Source organism: Gossypium raimondii, chromosome 2 (assembly GCF_025698545.1).
Source record: "Gossypium raimondii isolate GPD5lz chromosome 2, ASM2569854v1, whole genome shotgun sequence".
NCBI classification, from domain to species: domain Eukaryota; kingdom Viridiplantae; phylum Streptophyta; class Magnoliopsida; order Malvales; family Malvaceae; genus Gossypium; species Gossypium raimondii.
Genome location: NC_068566.1, coordinates 13329275 through 13343006, shown reverse-complemented (window position 1 = coordinate 13343006; position 13732 = coordinate 13329275). Strand labels below are relative to the sequence as shown.

The window sequence follows — 13732 nt, the reverse complement described above, 5'->3', positions numbered from 1 at the left end:
ATTCATTTTACATATAGATTTTTAAAGTAGAAAATTAGGCTAGACATTAGACAAGTTTTCTCTTCTCTTCTCCTCTTATTTTCATTTTTAGATTATGTTTTCTTTTCTCTTTTCTTTTTAGAATAGATTTTTTTATTTCTCCTTTCTTGTTAAAGACTCTGTAAATGGAGATGTATCAAGCTTTTGGGTTCCATTGGTTCCACATCTAAATAAGAATTTCTTACCTTTACTTTTATATTTTGCATTCCAATTGTTCAATGAAATGTTTATTTAGTTGTTAAGATTTATCATGTGCTAAATCGTTTTGATGGTAGATTGATGAGTTGGTTGTGTGACACCTGTAACCCGTCTTCATCGTCGGATTAGGGTTATGGAGTATTACAACAATTAACGAATTCAACAACAATATAAAACAATTCGTAAATAAACATAAATATCAAATATTCATGACCAATCATTATTCATTGTTTATAACCAATACTAGTGTCATGAAGCTTTTCATCTGTGCACCTATGATGCCACTACAAAAGAGTGACATCAATTAAATACATTGAAATAGATATTACCTTAGTATCATCATCCTCGATGCCCACAACACAAAATTATTGTGTCATTCCCCACAAAAAGTTGTCTATGTCCCTCGTAGACCTTGTCTCCTTAAACTCTTCCGGCTCAGAGGTATCAATCTTGTGTTTGGGTGTCATAGTTAACAGTTCATTACCCACAATTGTTTTGCATAGAACAAACTCCTCATTGAGTTGTTCTATCTCTTTCTTCAAAGCCTTTACCATGGCTACGAGAACACTATCCCTCTAAGTTAGCTTATCCACAATGGAGCTGAGAGCCCTCAACATCTTTTCCATAGTAACGTTGAGAGTGTGTTACATCTACTCCTTGAGCTCATCTCCTACATAGTCCAACTTTACAATGCAACCTTCAACAACCTTAAGGCTTTCCTCCACATCACCCATGGATTCCTCAAGCTTGGCGACCCTGTCATATATTGCCAACAACATATCCCTCAAATTTGCTTTCTTAAACCTCCCATGGGTCTCTAGTGAGACATCTTAACTATTTGATTGATTCTACATCTCATCTAAACACTTTAATGGACCTAGCTCTGATACCATCACGGGCTTATATTGTACCTTAGCAAACCGCGCACCTTAGGTAGTGAATTCGCTTCAAATTTGCCTAAAGCAATTTGTATCCTCACAAATCGAGTATCTCAAAGAGAATTCTCTAAAACACTGATGCTAAAAACCAACTAAGAGAAACAAGGGAACAAGTATAAAACACAAGAAATTTTTTAAAGTGTTATACAATTGAGTGATCACAAATAAGATGGGGAAGGTCTCTATTTAACGGTACAGATCAAATTACATTAACTCTAAATTCAAACCTATCTACAACACAGAGTTCTAAAGAATTTAAACTCTCAATAATCTTATCTTCAGAATTACAAAATTACTCTAGTAATTACAATTTATTACAGTATTTTATTGGGCCACTAAACTTCAAGTAGATGGTCTTTCCACAATGTTCCAGAACTGAGCTAATGATTACCTTGGACTATTCCTTGATTCACGATCCTTTGTGTGCGGGCCGCAAGACTAAGCAAGTTTCCTATTGTTTGTGGAAAACATAAGGCCTTTTCTTGGTGAAACTCTCAAAATAATAAAAAAGAGCCCATCGTTTGTATGTTCTTTTATTTATCGTTTTAAAATCCGGTCTTAGATATATCAGTTGTAGACAAAAAATTCAGCAATTTTATGTTCCAATATCATGTTTAAAGCTAATGTTGCTCAAGTTAAAACACAATGGCACAGCTAACTGCAACTGCAAGAGCATGAAAAGTCTTTTCTTTTAATAGATATATGTTTAGATTACAAGTTTCATATGGAGAGAGTGCAAATGTAATCCCAAAAAGGATTACAGCCTCAAAAGGGAGAAGCAAATTAGCATCTAAGATTTAAAACAAGAAAAGTGGACTGAATTGGGTAAAATCATCACTAATTCTCAGTTTTCTTTCTACATTCACAGTGGCACGCGCCTCAAAAAAAAAAAAAAAAAACAATTGTGATAATGCCTCCAAAGAATATGCTAAAAGTTAAGAGAAAGTAATAAAATTGTCCTTTGAAAGCTAACTCAGCACTTGTATGTTCAAACAATGCGCTTGACAGATCCAAATCACCGGGAATGCAAAGATAAATCAGTCCCTCAGTAAAATCTTTCTAGCTTCTAATTCAAACTCTGCTATAGTTCAATAATAACAAATTAAGAACAGTAATAATGACACGAGTATGAGAATTCCAAGGAGATAAGAGATTCGCTGTAAACGTTGTGATGTGTATTTTAACCCATATGACTGATACTGCTTTCTCCTTTAAAGATTAATAATGATTATAATAATGGTTTCTCACCTTAAATCCGAGCTGAATGGCCCCCGGATTAAATGGCTTCCTGGAACCTAGTGATCTGCTGTAAGAACTGCCAACAGTGAGAAATATGAGAAAACAGGAATTGGGGAATGACATATAATAAAAGAACCATCAAAAACACCAAAAGGAAAATAACAAAACTTAAGACATTAATGTTGCGTGATTCGGAATGGAAACAACATTATCATTTTGATGATAGAATACAATAGATTGATACACAAACACAAATTAGACAAGAACTTTCACAAAGAACAAAGAGATGAGAGATGAGCAGCCCATAGATGTGCATCATAATAGTCAATATCAATAGGAAAATTTTGTGAAAGAAAAAGTGAAAATGAGAAAAAAGGAAACTACTAGTAATATCATAATTTAAACAAAAGTCAATGGTGTATTTAGCACCCATTAGAAAACACGTACCTAATTCCAAAGACTCATGAGAGAAACAAGTTTGGAAAACTCTTCAGGATTTAGCTGGCAGTAGGTGTTATGAATAGTGCTTGTGATAAATGAAATCACAAAAATGAAGTCAGAGAAGCTCAAAAGTGAAAGGGGTTAAAGATGGCATCGTAGAAACAGTTCATCACCAGAGACAAAAGTTTCGGTTTTACACTGCGTCAACCAATTGCTTTTGGGTTCACAGGGCTCCTTCTTTATTCGTACCTCACTCTTCTTCAGGCTCGTTACTATTAAAAAGTACTGCAGTCTCACTAAATGCATCCACAACAACAGCCTCCTCTTGGCTACCATCATCTCCATTTTGTTCTGCAGCCTGAAAGGCAGAAAAATGAAGGAAAAAAGACGATAAATTCCAAAACCAGAGTCATCAACCACTCCAGCAGTTCCAATATTTTTCTGTGCTGCTGGCTAAGGAGAAAACAGATAATAAAGGTTATATACCACATGATTAAGGTCACCATTTTCATGAGCCTCCACAAGTGTCAGCCATGATCTATCAGCATGTTTCAAATAGTCTGCTGCAGGAGGATAAACACCCCTACAGAGCAATTGAGAGTTGAAAGCATAACCTTGTGAGACAGGAAAATAGGATGTGTCGACCACAGCTTTGAAATCAAAGCAGGTGGTACAAAAAATTGTAGAGCAACCAAAAAGGCCAAACAATCAAATCTAAAAATGAATTATCCAAAGAGATCAACCTAGAGTGGTAACCAAAAAAAAAATGAAATCATATTTGATAAAATTGCATAGCAAATTTCATAAAAGAATTTGCATAGTAAATAGGTAACAAATACCACAAAACAATAAATAACAGAAAGAAATTCTGTTCGATACCTTTTCTCTCGCACTCTAGTTTCAACATCAAGAGCAACTTTCCAATTCTCAAACATGCCTGGATACACTTGAGGATTGGCCAAAGATTCAGCAGCTTTTGGGTTAACCTGCAAATGATGCAAACATTACATCAAATCATTTTGCAATCTTACCATTAATCAAACTTAACCAGAAACACAAGTAATAGATTTTGAGCATGATTACAGTAAACATGGAAGTCCAACAGATTCATGTTGCAATGGTAGAAAGAATTAAATATCGTGACACTCGGAGTAGGAAAGAATATATATTAAAATGCTCCACCAACAAGGACTTATTAAATGAAAAAGATTCCCATCAAAGATTCCATCAGTACTTTAATGATGCAATGTTTGAAAAAAACCACAAAAAAAAGGATAAGACTATTTCCTTAGCCTTCAGATGTAAAAGCTCTAAGCACATCTTCAAGCAATTTGTTTCCAGCAAAATATCAAGATTTTATAGCATAATATCAATCATCAATTTGAACAAAAGGGCAAAAAGTCAAACTTTACTAGTATACATCTGGGATGACAATGGTAGTAAGGGCAATGTTGAGACACAATCAAGACTCATTAACGATAAGCTTAGAATGGAAGAACAGAAGGCGAAGGAAGAGTTTTTTCTTTTTATTGGTTATAGAAAAGAAATATTTTGAATGTTGCAAAAGTACGACGAAAATCAAACATGTAAAAATGGAACTCGCCATGAACAGTGTACCAAAACACGCCAGAGATTTAAATATTGGCTACTAACCCTGTTGAGGTCTTTTCTCCAAATAGTCACTATCTCTGAAACCTTGCTTGGAAGATAAGATCGTGCCATAAGAGCTGCCTCAGGTATCCGATTGCTGAAAAAGGAATACTTAAAATATATCTATGCCTAGTAAATGGCAGTCTACTATTTTAGGTATTTCATGATGAATTACCTTTCCACCAAAAGTTGGAGGCAGTCCTCCAATTTACCCAGCATGAATAAACAAAGGAAAACAACATTGTTCTTCCCTTGCTCTTTAGAAAGGGATGCTAGCCTTGATATTCCTTCGGCATCTCCCAAAGAGGAATAAAGCAGCAATAAACCACTCAGGCCTATCGCATGTTTCATGCATTCCTCAGCCATTGCAAGCTGCAATGACAATTTTAGCATGATTAATAGAACTAATTCAAGTACAAGCAGAGAAAGCATAGTCCAAAATTAACAACTCATGTGTCGTGTATGTCTATTGAGCAACTTTAAGAGGAACAACTAGTGCATGTAGTAAACTCAAAAACCAGACAAGAAATCTGCAACATACACATCTGACATTAAGGCTACGTTTCCCATTGAGGTTGAGAAGTGCTTTTCAACCCAAATCATAATTTCAAGCCAAAAGCAATGGTAAACAAGGAGCTTTTCTAACTAAACCATGTTTTTAAATTGGGTTTTTAACCCAAGCCAAAAAGCCAAGATTTTTAGCTTTTGCAAAAGTGCTTTTGCCTAAAATTACTTTTTATCTTCATTAAATTAGTCCAACATATCTTCTGATTTACAACATCTAGCTAAGAAGGAAGGACATTGTATCTTCTCAAAAGCACTTGGTTACAGAAATTGTAAACATGGTCAAACTTTTCAAAAGCACTTTTCAACCTCGATGGTAAACTGGCCCTAAATCAAGAGCAAATGCCTTAAGCATTTTCAAATGGTGATTTGCAGCCACATCATGACAACATGACACAAAAGAAAGGTAACGGGAGAATAAGAATGAGAATCGTAACAGAGTGAAGTGGCATTGAAACAAATTATGAAAATCAGAAAATATGCAACACCTTTCCAGTTGACATAGCCAATTCTCCCAACTGCTTCCATTTAGACTCGCTCTGAGCTTCTGTGGCTATTTCCTGCACAAAAGAGTATGTGTCTCTTATAGTATAGAAAATTTGTTAAAGGCAAAATTAAAGCTTAAACAAAATAAAATATATCACTCAAAGATTCAAGCAAACAACTCTTACCTTAGCAATCTCTAGTTTGCCAAGCTGCATGGCAAGATCAAATCTGTAATCAGGGTCAGTAGCAACTTCTAGAGCATCCTCTATCATACCTCGTGATTCCAGGAACTGAGCCACACTATAAGTAAGGAAACCAATGATTAAATCCAAAAATATTTCAATAATCAGAACATAAATACACAGAAATTGAACATAATAAAATTTTAAAATATATAGCATTCAGGGGGAAGGAATACCCAAAAGTAAAGAGACTAGCCTTAAAGTGCTATGGAGATACGTTAAATTTAGAATTCTAAGTTTCTCAACACACGGAGATATGAAACATGTATCAAGAACCAAATACTCAAATGAAGGAAAAGAATAGGAAAGGAGATGTGAATTCTACAATCACAACCCAACTTGGAACAGTTGCAAGAATACTGGAAGGTGGAAACATGACCAACAATCTTCTTTGATATCGGAAGGAAAATATTTTAAGGCATACATACCTATTATGGTGTTCCTTAGGAATTGAAGGTAATATTTCATTGGCCCTTTCCAAGTCTCCTTGCATCACAAGGGTCTTGTACTCAATCAGGCTGAGAAGTAATGTATAACCCATAACACTAGACAATATGAAACAGATGAGGGTAAACTGCCATTAATACTGCCTTTACAAAGCAAAACCTAATGTGCATTTTGACATAAAATTAGCAATCACTAGCATACTTACTTAAACTCTTTGTCTATCAAATATACCCGACTTTGGCTTGCAAGATATCCCAACAAGTAGATAGGACGATCCAAATGAAACATTGTGGTCACCTAAAACCATTAGATAATCAACCTCCAAAAACCAACGCATCTAACTTATAAAACACTTTCAAGCCAAGAATAAGCAGAACACGGATACCTCTCCACCAACACAGTAATTAAGTCTCCATGAAGTGTTGTTGTAAATGAAACAGTCCCCAACCCATATGCCAGTCCTGACCCGTTCATTGGTTTCATGAAGAAGTTCAAATGCATCCTCAACCCCTTGTTCATCAACTTGTCTTCCACTATCTAAGTAAGATTAAACCACATCCCGCTGCAACAAGAAAAATATCATCAAATTCTTTTCTGCAAACTGTAAGAAATCATGCATTTAACAAATAAAGAGTCCACTCTGCAAAAGGTTTTGCAGATCTAAGAAGCAGATTACACTAAGGAGACTTACATTGTATTTAAGGATATAGAAAGATGTATCGCCGGCAATTGCCACCAAATCACCACTATCAGCCCAGTATAGATTCTGACATTTTTAGTAATGTAAATAAAAATGACATTTAGAATGCAAGGTAGCCAAGGAGAAGTAATGGGGCTCATATTATTATTTTAGCTTACTTTCACAGTAACATCAATTCGACGAATCATCCTGCATTCAGCCCAATCGTAAAAACAAATAAAATCACTGGAGCACATTGCTAGTAAAGTGCCTCCAAAAATATGCTCTGCAGAGAAGGTTGGCCGGACAATCCTCTTTTCCTGAAAATGATAAATATCCATCGATACCATAACTTTGTAAAATGACACTTTAACTTAGCATCATATAGAATCCCTTAAAAGATATGAAACTACAATAGTACGCATAATAAGTTACTAACACGAATTCATCACCATAAACACCTAAAGAATAGCTAGTCAATTTGTTCAAAGGGGAAAAAGAAAATCTCAAAAATTGAAACCGCTTTTCCCTACCCAAAATTTTATTAATCCTATTAAATCCAGCTCCCTAGCTGCAACAGATCTGTTGCTTATAACCTATCTTTCAACATCTGAAAACAAAGTGTGCATGCACAAAGACTTTTTTATATGAAGAAAAATACCTTCGAAGATAAGAAACCATCTAAATGACAAACTAGCAAAAACCTGGAAATTTTTGCTGAAAATCTTAATCTTAGATGTGCTCTCTCTAACAGCATACTCTCCATCAGGTGACCAAATGAATTCCAATGCTGAACCAAATGACCTATTTCTCCAAGCCAAAGCTGTATATATGATATACTCACCATCTCCACAGACAACAACAAACCTCCCATTTGGGTTATGCTTTAAGCTCTGCGAAAAACAAGATAGTGCAAAAGGTCAAAAGATTATACACAAATACAAACATAAACACAACTTACAAAAGAAAAGGGAAAAAGAATCAACATATTTTAGGAGAGACCCGTAATCTTATACACAAATTCACTTGAAAGAGGCTCAAAAGCATCAACTTACTTGAGGGTATAGATCACAAGTCCCCAATTCCTTAACAGTCAAGGGCAACCTTTCTCCATCAGTAACCTAAAAACCACAGCAAAAAAGCTTGCATCATTACCTTAAGCTGAAAAATCCAATATTGAGAATCATGCCATGAATGCAGAAAGAGAAATAGTTTTTTTACGACAGAATACACTACCTCAATATTTGTCCCTACACTCTTAATATTCACAGTTTGAATTTCATTGTGCTTAGCCCATATGATTTTTCCACTGTCGTCCATGCTTGATACAGGTACTTCACGACCAATTTTCACCATAATAGTTCCTTCGTCATACCCAATCACAATCCTGTATGATAGAAGCAGCATATTGGTTTTAGCTGTAGCTTAGTAAGAACTTAAATCAGAAATCTAAATAAAGGTGTTCATGGGTTCGGCCAGGCATATACCCAGCCCAAAATATGGGCCCCATTTTCTACTCAAGCATGTCCATATTTGTAAATTGGTAACGCAAGCCCGTTTAAACTCACCCATACTATCTTTTCTGAAAACAATTTAAATAACTTGTTATTTCTTATTTAATCTTTAGTAATTTTTTTTCTTTATCCAGTGCTTGAACATGGACAACTTAATATACTTTTTAATGTTTAAAGTACAACTTTACTTATTTAATCTTTATATAACATAACATAATATATAAATAAAATAATAAGTTACATAACTAGAAACGGGCCAAGCTCGGGCCTTGAGTGATGGAGTGAAGTCCCGGATCATCATTTTAACAAGCCTTATTTTTTTGCCCAAGTTTCAGGTCTAATATTTTTATCAAAGTCCTCCCCAATATTAGGCAGGTAGTCTAGCTCTTGATTAGGCCTAATCATTAATTTGCTTGCCAAAAGAAACCAACAACTAAAGAAGTAGCTCAAGCATCCTAAAAGAATGGCAATTTTAATTCATTTCTCTCATTCTTTGAACAAAACAGACATACTCTAAACTAAATGAAATACAGTGTAATAGCATTTAATGACCAAAAATTATTATAAGACTTAAATAAAAATAAACAACCAGGAAAAAGTTGAAACTGGAAAAAGAAATGAACACAATTGTTGCATCATTTAACCAACAGATAGTACCTCCTTGAACCTTTCATAGATCCAAGTGCCCAAACTCTTTCAAGGCCATAATTCAGTGTATTTTCAAGCCTGAAAACAAATGAATTTGTAAAAAGGTCAACATGCTGAAGAATTCAAATATATCATTGCATACATCAAAGATTATTAAGATCAAAATTGGTACACACCGTACATAATGTTTTATTCTTTTTTCTTTAAATAAAGAAGTTGTATGAGCAGTCTCTCTTAAAAGTGTAGGATATGGGTAATTTTTATGTAGAAATGGGTATTTTCTTGGGAAAGATAGTGTTTCATTAAAAATTATAAATCAAAATTTTGATTTTTTATTAATGTATTACTTCATTTTGGTAATTTTATCGAACTGAGTTGATGTCACTTAACTCGAGAAACCAAACTCAATCCAAAATATTATTCATGGTATAGATATTAATGTGACACACCAACATGGCTCCAGACCATAAATTTCTACATCTATCTCAAGATGCTCGAGCCAACATTTTTACAATAAAAAAGCACTCGCACTTTACCAACACAAGACCAAGACAAGAAGTTGAGAAATGAAGGGCAAACTTGAGTTTTTATGAAGAAAAGAACATATAATATCAGCCTCACAACAAAACAAATGGGCACTGAAACTTGAAAGGGGTATTTTCTATCTGAATAATTACCTATAAGTGGTAGCATGCCAGATACGAACTGTCCCGTCCTCAGAACCAGTAATGATAATTGGAAGGTCAGGATGGAAACAAACTGCAGAAACATTGTGTGTGTGACCTTCCAATGTCTGAACACAACTCTTGGTTTGGTAGTCCCATACCTACATCCAGGGAATTTATGTGTGAATAGTTCCTCAATACTTATTTATGATCAAAAGATAGCAGGATATGAATAGTAGGGCAAACCTTAGCAGTGTTATCATCAGAACCGGTGATTAGATAGGGCTTATCACCACCACTAAAATAATCAACACAATTTACACCTTTCTGATGGGCATCCAAAGTAAAGTTTGGGTTGGGGGAGCCAAGATTCCAAATCTAGAAATTCACAGTGCCCAGGCAAATTTAGCATGGTTACGCCAACATGTAGTAACATGAAAAGTTACAAAGAGAAAGCTTGTTTATACCTTTATGGTACGGTCTAGAGATGCACTGGCAAAAGTGTTAGTGTCTTTGGGATTAAAAGTCACTTGCATAACATAATGAGAGTGACCCTCAAATATCTGAGTACACACCCAATCCTTCTCCCAGTCCCAGAGTTTTATGAGCATATCATCAGATGATGACAATATATATGGACGAGTAGGATGGACAGCCACACATCTAATGTAATCAGTATGTGCCTCAAAAACTTTGACCTTATCCATTGTGTTGTAATTATATACACGAATAAACATGTCATCAGCTCCAGCAACAACCCATTGTTTGCGAGCAACAAACTTGGCCGACCTAACTGCAGATGAAAGATGTTGACTTCAGAGAATCAAGATGAAAATAAAAGGAAAAAAAAAGCAGTATGATCAAACCAAGATAAGTGCATCACAGAAAGAGATGAAAAAGTACCTGGCAACTCAGTGACCTCAAATGACTTAGCCATGGTCTGTGCAACAGGATAGTTATGGTTAACAGTAAACAATAAGTGAAGATCCAAACAATTCAATTCAACATATCATGACTTCAAAAGTTCAAAAATAAGATCTAATACTACTTGAATCACATGTTAAGCACTTAAAATCTTATACAAATCAAATACCATCAAACTACTAGCAATTTCCATAGCCTTATATCATGGAATAACTATGTCAAAATGCAAATGGAAAATGCATTCTTCGTGATAGAAACAAAAAGAAACAAGAAAAGATCCACAGTTAATGCCAAGCCATATGCATGAAAAGATTAATATTCCCGTGTTCCCTAGGTTCTAGCAGAGTTTTATGATAGCAGTTGCTGCATATACTATAGCACTTATAGACATCTAAGTAATCATAAAATAGAAATAGATGGAAACTAAATAGCCTAAAGATTGAGTTAAGGATCACTATATGTAGTGCATTGAATTAAATTTTGAAACAGTAACAGTAACAATGGAGTCCAAAGTAATGGTTAAGAAGTTTGTAGAAGTGATATGTTTCATCAATGAGGCTCAGAGTTCAACTCCTACGGAAGACTCAAAGTGATCTGTTTCATCAAATAATTAAATGAATGGAGAGGTACTAGAAGATGTTTTACAATTCACAACTGTAAGATACTACCAGTACCAAGTCAAAAAGTCACAAAAACAGATACTGTTTACGATGTTCATTGATGCATGGCAGATGACAATACATCAACAAGATGGGTCAGACTGAAATGAAGATAACAGATGATAATAAAAGAATTGCTGGAATAAGAAAGGAAATCACTCCTATTAAAGACAAAGTGAAATCAAGTAATCCTTTGTTTTATTTCAGATAAGCAGAAAAGGTCTCAGGTTGCTCTGATATAAAAAAAACTTTCCATCCAAGCAGAGAGCTAGAGGTAACTATTTTTTTTTTCTTGGAGGGCAGGGGGTTCACATTTTTAGGTGCAATAACTAAGATATCTTGCCCTTTTGCTAACAAGATACCCAAGAATGAAGTACCTCTACATCTTGCAAATGAATCAAGCCTTGCACCAAGCAGAACGGACTAGTCTGGATTAAAGCTTACTTAAGCTAATCTAGTTTCAAAAGGGAAATAATAGTATAAATATTTCAACATATTTTCACATAGAATTGAGCACCCCAGGAAGTTAACCATGATTGTGGGTACAATGCTTTGAAGAATAACAGAGAGATTCTTTTCATCACTTCTTTAAAAGATAATATAGGAAAAAGTGTTAAAAGAAGTATAATAGAACAGCTATTTAACTCAATTTAGACAAGAATTATAACAACAAATATATCCACTTATTCACCCATTCTTCAGTATTCAGGCATTTCACCAACAGGGAACACAGCAGAACTTCTAGTTTTGACAGCCAATAATACAATCAATAAAACTCCCATACCTGTGACTGGTAGTTCCAGATACACAGAGTTCCAGAATACAAACTTGCTAGAATCCTGCAATAACAATTACAACAGATCACATTTAGACTTCAATGATCAAATTCAAATATAAACGGGAAACTGAAAAAAAATGGGGTAGAAATTACCATGGTTCTGTTGGATGGAGATCTACGGATTTTACTCTCTCTGATCTTTGAGAAAGTTTCCTCTGATCCAAACATCATAATTAACAATATTACTCACAATTTGACAAACACTCATACCAGAATAACAAGATCTAATCGACACGTCAAATTAACAAACACCGTAATTTCAAGTCTGAGTGGCTGTTCAACAGAAACAAAACAAAAAACAAAAACCAACAAATTAGTCAAAAGACTCAAAACCAAACAATACACCTTAAGCCAAACTCATTCAGTAAGATGGGGATGAAATGACAATTCAAAATTGCCGCATTCATATCCAAAGACTCGAAGAAAGAAAACAGGGAAAAGAAAAAGAGAATCACGCGCCAGATGCCGAGTACATTCAAATCCGTACTCTCCCGCTCCGCTGCAAACAAGTTGACGGTGACAAAAGAACAGCAACGCTCCAAAGCCAGTAAAACTCGAATCAAACGCAATGCCAAAAACTTCCACTTACCGATTCCATAAATTAAACAGGATTGAGAATAGAGTGAATATGAAAGGAGAAGGAGATGCACTGCGCAATAAGAAAAAGATCAACATAATAAACTCACCATTTTTTAAGATATTAAATTAAAAAAGCTCTGGACTGAGATCGCGGTTTTGATACGGAAGAGAAGGGTTTTGATTGCTGGACTATAATAATAAAGAGAGCTCTCGTTTGTTTGTGAATAACAACAACAACAACAATAATGTTAAAATATGCTATAAATCCCTCTACTTTTAAAAATTTTAGAATTTAATTCTTATAGTTTTATTTTCAATAAATTTAATCCTATATTTTTCAGTTTCAAAATTCAAGAATTCAAGTCCAACCATTAACTATGTTAATTTTCTTTTGTTAAATTCAAGTTCATTACAATGTTATTTTTTAATTACATGGCTACAAAGTGAGTTTTTTTTAATTCCAAAATGTCACACTAACAAATTTAACTAAAATAATTTAACAATGTTTACGATTAGACTGAATTTTAAAATTTAAAAAGTTGAGGACTAAATTTTTAAAAAGAAGTATAGAGACTAAATTCTAAAATTTCAAAGATGACAATGACTTATAGCATATTTTAACCTACATAATAATGATGTCGACAACTAATTTTAAACTTGGATATTTATGTCGCTAATATTAAGTGCTTTACTAAGTTTAATATCACGAGTTAAAGACACCAACTCAATAGGTTAAATTACTAATAAATCCTTTCATATTTAATATAAGTTATACTATTATAAGGTAAGAAAACCAATAAAAATTGCATATGAAGATGTTGGGAAATGTGTCAATATTATAGTAAACATGTAATTGTTTTCTATTTATTTGAACGATGAATAAATAAATAAATTTAATTTCACATTTCATTATTATGTCCTTTGTATTTATGTCTTTTATATTTTGCATACATAATGAAATTGTGACAAGAAAATATTAGCT

The 13732-nt window shown here is 34.1% G+C and overlaps 1 protein-coding gene across 1 annotated transcript; it reads right to left on the bottom strand.

Annotated features, from left to right (window-relative positions):
- Positions 1 to 1966: 1966 nt before the first annotated feature.
- Positions 1967 to 12947, bottom strand: LOC105777849 (coatomer subunit beta'-1). The gene is given in 25 exon segments (XM_052626029.1): positions 1967 to 2490; positions 2862 to 2940; positions 3029 to 3213; positions 3342 to 3438; positions 3735 to 3841; positions 4509 to 4602; positions 4681 to 4877; positions 5558 to 5629; positions 5741 to 5855; positions 6226 to 6342; positions 6450 to 6541; positions 6630 to 6806; positions 6936 to 7010; positions 7103 to 7243; positions 7628 to 7816; positions 7979 to 8044; positions 8160 to 8310; positions 9095 to 9163; positions 9763 to 9911; positions 9997 to 10128; positions 10218 to 10543; positions 10654 to 10690; positions 12118 to 12172; positions 12265 to 12326; positions 12858 to 12947. Coding segments are annotated over 23 exon segments (2631 nt in total). The 5' UTR covers positions 12861 to 12947; the 3' UTR covers positions 1967 to 2490; positions 2862 to 2940; positions 3029 to 3105.
- Between the last annotated feature and the right edge of the window lie 785 nt (positions 12948 to 13732).